The following is a 7,762-nucleotide window of genomic DNA, read 5'->3' on the forward strand; positions in this document are numbered from 1 at the left end:
TTGTGTTGGGAAGGTGAGCATCATAGAATGCCAATTTAATAGAACAAAGTATTCTTGCAATGAGGGAGTACTTGAGTGGAGGCCCAATGTCCTTCTGCTACCTTAATACTAAACCTATTGTGGATTAGGTGAAGGTTTATAGGGCAGATCAATTTTTCATTCAACAATTCATACGCATTTTAGTCCTGATCATTGATGTCAGTCCTGCCAATGTGGCATCCCTAGTCCCACTTCCTCCCACTGTTTCCTGTTTCCCCTGCTCCTTCTCTCCTCACCCTTCTCCATGATGTCCTTGGGTAAACGGTGCCCTTTTGATCTCAAATGGTTGATTATTCTAAGATATGCCTCCCAAGTGTTTATTTGCCCCCCCCCTCACAGATCTATTGTTTGTCTGGAAATGGAGCTATTGGGAGTGAGTTCATTTCTAGATCTGAAGGGTGACCAAGTCTTAGGTGACTTTCAAATATACTGGGATCAATAAATGTGTCCCACATACTTTAGTGATTCCTATTCTCTCTCACTCTTAAGATTCTGACCAGGAGGAGACCTTGGGAGAGACTTGAACTGAGTGAGCAGCACCCTGACAGTAGCAAGGGATGTCTGAGACCCTGCTGGTGCTCAGAGAGAGGCGGGCTGGGAAGAGATACCTTACTGACAGCCTGGGGAGACTATGATTTGACTCTGCCTCCGAGTTAGGAGGGCTGTCTAGAGAGAGACCACACTCCCCTTCTCTTATCCCATCCCTTAGGGTTGTTGTAGAGTTATGTGGGCAGCAGGTAATAGTAGCATTGGTAGTGAAGGACCTGTCTATGGGTCACACAGGCTTCTCTGGGGCCATGGGCGACTTTCAGAATCTGATTTGCTGCCAAGAATTTATCTGGCAGAAGAGAACTCAGTAGCTAATGGCATTTTCCAGTTCTACTGTGAAACCACTTCCATTCATGGTCAACTGTTGCTCTTCCACCTGCATGGTCCTGTGACACACCTTAGCAGCAGGAAAGCTGGTAGGAGTCAAAAGGGGGCCTTCAGTCCCTCGGTGGGGAGGGTCATGTGGAACTGAGCTGACCTGGTCACAAATGCCAGCCCAGAAAGGGCCACCTCTTGGAATGTTGGTTTAGATAAGAGAGGCACTTGGCCCATGCTCTTTAATATGACTCTTTGCAGCTAATGCCTTGGGTTGGGTGCTAGGGGGGAAGTAGTGTCAAGACTCTGAAATCAGTGGAAGTGATCAGGGAGGTGTGTTCTCTGCCAGGAGAACGTGGTGTGTTGCCAGGGACTGCTGACTGGTGTCCAACTGTAATGGTGGTTCTGTTCATGTTCTTTCCTGTTCTATCAGGCTGTGCCTCATGTACACTGACCCTGTGTTGTCAGCTGTGCACATATTTAGGGTTGCGGTGTCTTTTTGGAGAGTTGACTTCTTTATGAATATATAAATATATATAATGCCCTTCTTTCTCTTGGATAACATTCTTTGTTCTGCAGTGTACTTTGTCTGAAATTAAAATAGCTCCTTCAGCTTTCTTTTGATCAGTGTCAGCATGGTCTGTTTTTATTCCCTTATTTCTTAAAGGCAAATAAAGGTTGATTTTGAACATGGCTTGATTCCTTGTTGCCCTGTGATTGACAATTACCTGGGCATCTGAGCTACATTTCGACTTCTTATACCACTGAGCTGCTGGCGGTGTGCACAATCCTCCCAGCCTGTTTCTGGAACAGAGGAGGCATACGAGGACGAGCTTTGGGGTTTAGGACACCTGCTGTAATTCCAAGATTTTCATCAGAAAGTGCTTGGAGGTAAGGGGTGGGCCCCAGAAAGGACCCTTTGCATAGCCACCAGGACATTCAAACGTGAGACCGCAAGAAGGTGTAACTGGATCATGTTCTTGCCACCTCTCAACTGTTCCTCTTCTCTCCTCTTCACACCCATGTCTTCAGAGTAGCTTTAACATTTTTTTTTCTTTCTGAACACCTTTTGCTTACGTAACTGTCCCCCCTCCCCATGAAATGGAAGTAGGTGATGTTCGTTTTATCTTGTTGCATTGTATTTTGGCACCACAATGGCTTGCATTGTAAACATTTTTATTTTCAATAAGAATGTCTTGTGCAAAAATATAAACTAATTTCACTATTGGCATATCTAATTCCTACTTGAAATGTGTGCATTCAAACCGCCTGGGGCCTAGAGAGGCTGATGGACCAATCTCGGGCAGGGAAAAGGGGATAGCAGAAGCCAGAAGCTTCCTGAGCCCAGGTGGAGGTCCCCAGCAGCTGCCACCAATCCGGAAGAAAGGAAACACAGACCCAGAAGATCATTTGCCATTATAGAGATATTTATTTCCCCTTTTTCTATTTACAAGAGTTTATCTGAGTGTACTTGTCAGAAGTGAGATCTTGGTCATGTGTTACGTTTGGGGGTCGGGAGTGGTCAAGGTCTGCCTTGCTGCTAGTGAACGAATATACTGAAAGATGCCACAGAGGGCCCTTTGTGGGTCAGGATGTCCACGACATTTGCGTGTTGATCTTCCCGCTCTTTTCTGGGCTTTCGCTGCCCAGCATCTGTGCGTGTGCGTGTTCTTATGGAACCATCTGGCTCCCGAACTATACTGCCTCGGTCCCAAGCTTTCTTCAGAGGGAGCTGGGACCAGGGAGACAGTGAGAAGGTGGCACCTGATGTCCAGTCCCACAGCCAGCCGCACTGCACTTGAACACCTTCAGCTCTGTGAATGACACCTGGCCCAGGGGATGCAGCAAAGTGCCGCGTCAATCAAACCGATCGAGGGGACCTTGACTGAGCAGGGGGATTTCATAGTTGGAGTGTATCTGGGAGATACTTTAACACCCTCCCTCCCACCCTACCCGAAAATTCAACACTAATAATATAGATTTTGTATTGATCACAAGACACGCTACAAGAGACACGGACACACTGCACTACCAAGTGGGACAAGTCACAAATCCCTTTGATACTGGGCTGTGGAGGACTGAGGTGACAGTTCCCCACTGAAGGGTACCATGCAGGTGGGTCGCTTAGTGAATGCACTCATTAGTTAATAGCTCAAAGGGCTAGGTCTTTATATACAGAGTAAGGAAATCTCATTAGAGTGGCCATAGCCTCAGCAAAACTCGGTATGGAATATGTGAAGACTTGGCAGCCTCGCTATTCAGAAGATGACACAAATTCTAAGAGTACATTTGGCAAGCTTCATCAGGACCCACTGGCTGGTGTGGCACCTTTGCAAAGGCACCCAGAGTGGCCAATGGGATGGGCAAGAACTTGGTAGGAACAGGTCACCCATGCCCATGACAAACACCACTTTGGACATGGACCCCAGGCATTCTACCCGTGGGAGGGGTGGAGAAGGGTGTCTGGGGTGACTGTCAGCGGTGGCACCCAGGTCCGGGAACCAATGGGATGGTTGGCAGAGGAGGGACATGGGGATTGATCGCGCCATTCCAGAACTACAAGCCTCTTCCCACCTGTCACCTTTTGCAGGAGGGTCAAGCCTCATACGGTTTCCACTCCAAAGGCATTTCTAGCACAGCACTCTGGCTGGGGCAGGAGTCTCCTGCCAGGCGCTCTGCCCTTCCAGAGCCTGTCTGTGTGTAGGGATGAGGTAGGGGTATGGGCAGCTAACTGGAGTGGGGATGAGGACAAGGGAGGATGGGGCGTCACAAAGTAGACAACACAGCACACAGAACACAAGGGGAGATGTGGCAATTTTCAGGTTCAGAAGACCAACTCCCTGGCTACCTCAAAAGGTTCAAATCCTTTGAAATGGTGTCATTGCCAAACCTCCACCTCACCTTGACACTGAACCTGACAAGAGTGGGAATTTCACTAGAGCTCAGCCGCAGCACTTAGGGCTCGATATTCTTGTAAGTTAGACTACTCTATCTAGCTATGTTGAATCTAGAGATTATGTACAACCGGCCTTCTTCCTCTCTTCTGTGCACTGCTGCCAGATGCATTGTAAACCCTCTGTGCTGGTCACCGTGGGCGCCCCCCCCCATATGACCTTATTCCCCACAAACTGCCTCTCATATGATCCCCTGGACCCCTAATATAGGCTTGAAGCCCCTCTAGGATCTTGGAGACTGAAATCCAAACCCACTCACCCACCACTGTCTAGGCCTCCGAAGTCAGCCTTTTAGGGGCATGCGGAGCGTTCCTAATGTGGTCACTGCTTTTCCTCCTAGACTGTATCTGTGAGGGATCCCGAACGGGGCCACCGTTGGCATTGCAGTGGTGGTGCCTTTGCTTTTCAGAAGGTGGCTTCCAAGATCTGTCTGTGTGTGTGACTGTGAGCAGACCTGTGAGCATGTGTGAGTGAGCAAGGGTGTGCGCTGAAGAGACAGCAACGTGGGGGAATCCTCAGAGCTTCCTTCCCCCTTGTCTCTTCTCCAACAGCCATCCCAGGATGGGCCACAAAAGCACCCTGCCCAACAGACCAGCCCCTGCAGCCTGCATTTCCTAGGCACCGCTGTTCCTCTCCCTCCGGCCCTTAGGCCCTTGCATTACATCACTCACCTGTCTACGGCTGCTGGCTGCTACCAGCTTCCACAGGGGTGAGGCCTACAAGGCACTGAGATAAAAGGATAAGCTATACAGACTATATACAACTCCTTGGTGCTTCTCTAGCTGTCCCACTCGGGCTCAGCCACTGGACACAGCACGCGGCTCTGCAGCCCCATCAACGAAGCTCTGCTGGCACCTGCCTAGAACTGCCTCCGCTACCTGTGTCGCTGATCCCGCAGGGACCACCTGGTGCAGCCTCCCCGCTGCTGCCACCTGCAACCACACAGCCTGCACTGCCCAGCTCTTCTATCCGGAGACTGGATGGGTGTGTGGCGGAATGGCAGAGAAGTGGGGTGAGGGGGCTTGAGACACTGCTCCCTTTAACTGCCCCCTCCAGAAAAGGGACCCTTCCTGAGAACAGGCTTGGAATGGCAGTGGTTCTGGAGGGTGCCACTAATGGGGGCAGCAGTTGCTCTGCAGGGTATTTCCTTTCACACCCCTTCCTGCTAGAGAAACCACCATGGGGAACACACGTGCACTCATGATCAGTCCCCCACCCCACCCTCCCTCATGGGCTATGTCCAAGTAGAGCTACATAAGCCACACGTTTGCATCTGCTCCCACGGGCTGTGCACTCGTACACTTGCGCCCACACCGTGTTCTATATACACTCTGACACATCGACATCGATATACATAGAGCTGTACAGCGTTGCGAAGGGCACAGACACTTAGGTGCACAAAAGGACATGGACACGGTCACACAGACACGAGGACAGGCGAGAAGGGGCGCTGGGGTGCTGCCGAGGGAGGCGGGGGAGACTGTCAGTGGAAGTGCAGGCCGGTTCTACTGCCTGAGAGCCCTCCACCCATCGGCTGGCTTGGCGCTGCCTCCGGGGCCTGGTTGGTGCATCCCCTTTGGGAATTAGGAGGAGGAGCAAGTGAGGGGCCTCCCCCACTCACGGCTGCGTGTCCTCAAATGTGAAGCAGTGGGGATAGTGGGCTTCTATGACAGTCCAGCGAAGGGGCAGGTCAGCGAGCTCGATGGCACTTACTAGACAAATCAAAAAGGTTAGTAGAGGGATTCCGGACAATTGTCCAATTACTCTCCTAGCTCAGGCTTCCTCTGCGACCAGGGACCAGCGCAGCGGGGACAGAGCTGACTGAGGGAGACAGAGGCAGGGCTCCCTCCTGGTAGCATTTGGAAGCTGAGAGAGAGCTCCAATGCTTCTCCTAGTTTCTGGGACCCGCTAGAAGCCTGCTCTCTCACATTCCCTGACATCTCCCTCTGTACCTCCAACTCCCCACACCCCTCAATGCCACACTCCAAACAGAACAAGGGGTGGGGAATGGGGAAAGGCACTTACAACTGTCCCCGGTAGTTCTGACAGCCAGCTCACTGTCTTTCCAAGCCTGGCCAGTCGTTTCCCTGGGGTCCCCTAGCCCAACCCAGCCCAAGTCTCCCATAAAGCCCGGAGCAGGAGGTGGGAAGGGGCCTAGGGGGTGAGCACAGAGGAAGTAAAGTAATGAAAAAGGCAGTTGGACACCTCAGAGGGACAGAGAAGCCCTCAGAAATGTGTCACATCCATTTTCTGCCTGCCAACCTGTTTCTTGTGGTCCTCTGAACATTTCTTGGGACTTTTCTGAGCTTCCTGGCAGTAGAAAGCTTTGCAAAGGGAAACTGCTTCTGGCAGGAAAGAGAATAGTGTTCTATCTGCTCCTAGCTCCCCTCCACACCCTTCCTTTGCAGCCAAGGACTCCCCACCCCCTATGCCTGCCCAGGGAATAGCAGAGGGAGGGGTTGGACTCAGGAAAAGAAGCAACAGTGGGGCCCAAGGGAGCCGTGTTGGGTGCAGAGCTGGGCTCCCCTGCATGGGCCAGGCGCTGGGGGTCTAGTTGATATGGTAGGCCCAGTAGGCAATATTAAACAGCCCAAAGGCCAGAGGGAAGAGGAAGCGGGACCACTGGTCAACCTTAGGGACGTAATCGGGATTGAAGAGCTTAAAGGAGAGCTCTCCGTGGAAGGAGCAGCCCAGGCTCAGGGGGTGACTGTCGCCAGACTCGGAGTCGCTATCCTCCTCTTGAACACAGACCAGGATCTCCTCCTCCTCTAGGCTCAAGACTCCATCATCACCACCCTGGGGATTCTCATCTGGGGAAGAGCAGCCACTCTCGACACTGGCATCATCGGGCAGGCTGCAGAGCTCATCCAGGTCCCCACTCACTACTTGCACGCACCGCGGGCCACTGCCGAGCAGAGGCTGCTCAGCAGCGCCCTGGCTCTCATCCGAGCTGGAGCTGTCATCCAGATCATCCTGGCTGCGGGCCTCGGCACGGTTGCGGATGTCGGACAGGACGTCATAGAGGAGCAGGGCCTGCGCCGAGCTAGAGGAGAGCTCGTCGAGGCTCTCCTCGGAGCTCTGGCTGGACGAGGAGCAGAGGGAGCTGAGGCTTTCTGAGGAGGCCAGCCGGGCTCGCTCTGGTGAGGAGGACAGAGAACTGAAGCTCTCAGGACTTGCCAGGCGGGCCAGAGCAGGGACAGAGAGGAGAGAGTTGATGTCGTCTTCCATACTGGTCAGCTCTCCATCTGGGGAAGCAAAACCCAGAGCCATTAAGATCCAACTGCCCGACGGGGCAGGGCAAGGGGCTGCAGGGAGAGGGCGTGGATGTTCACCATCATCCTCGGCACCAGGCTGGCAGGTCTCCCCGGCACTTTCAGTGTCATCGTTGTTGTCGTTGTTGTTGTCGTCGTCATCGTCAGTCTCTTTGACAAACTCCACCATCTCCTCCTGGGGACTCTGGGGCACAGGGGGCTGAGGAGTGGAACGAGAAGGTGGTTATCTTTCTAGGGAAGGCCACAGTGGCCATCCAGCCCATGTCTCCCGGTGGCCAGCCCTCTCCTCTGCAGCACGTGTGTGTGTGTGTGTGTGTGTGTGTGTGTGTGTGTGAAGCCTGCTCAGGCAAGTGGGGCTGTGGGATATGAATGTACCACCCGCAGCCAAAGCCTCAGTGTGGCCTTGGCTTTGGCAGTTGAAACTGCTAAGGATAAAGGGGTAGGCTGGCCAGTCTCTCTGGGGTCTATCTCTTCCATTCAGCCTCCTTGTCACACCCACCCCCACGCCCCTGCCAGTAGCACGCCAAGTGGACTACGCTTGAAGTCCCAAGTCTCAAGGTCTGGGAACCTGCCATGTCCTAGCTCTGTGACTTTGGATAGTGCCTCTTTCAGAAAGGAGTCAGCACCCCTCCC

General features: G+C 52.7%; 1 protein-coding gene across 3 annotated transcripts in view; it reads right to left on the reverse strand.

Annotated features, from left to right (window-relative positions):
• Nucleotides 1–2,309: 2,309 nt before the first annotated feature.
• The window catches only part of GABRQ (gamma-aminobutyric acid type A receptor subunit theta), a 17,524-nt gene continuing 12,071 nt past the window's right edge, over nucleotides 2,310–7,762 (reverse strand). Inside the window, exons 9-11 of one of the 3 annotated variants that reach the window (XR_006679629.1) lie at nucleotides 7,190–7,328; nucleotides 5,479–7,102; nucleotides 2,310–2,730 (exon numbers count right to left, since the gene is read on the reverse strand). Coding sequence is in view for 1 of the 3 variants with exons in the window: in XM_045285514.1 (XP_045141449.1) it covers nucleotides 6,408–7,102; nucleotides 7,190–7,328 (834 nt within the window). In the remaining 2 variants the exon portion in view is untranslated. Of the gene's footprint in view, nucleotides 2,731–5,094; nucleotides 7,103–7,189; nucleotides 7,329–7,762 lie in introns of those variants that run through there. The other 2 variants (XR_006679630.1, XM_045285514.1) reach the window with 2 other exon arrangements.

Source organism: Echinops telfairi, unplaced genomic scaffold, assembly GCF_000313985.2.
Source record: "Echinops telfairi isolate 266 unplaced genomic scaffold, ASM31398v2 ScPeMD7_7472;HRSCAF=8510, whole genome shotgun sequence".
NCBI classification, from domain to species: domain Eukaryota; kingdom Metazoa; phylum Chordata; class Mammalia; order Afrosoricida; family Tenrecidae; genus Echinops; species Echinops telfairi.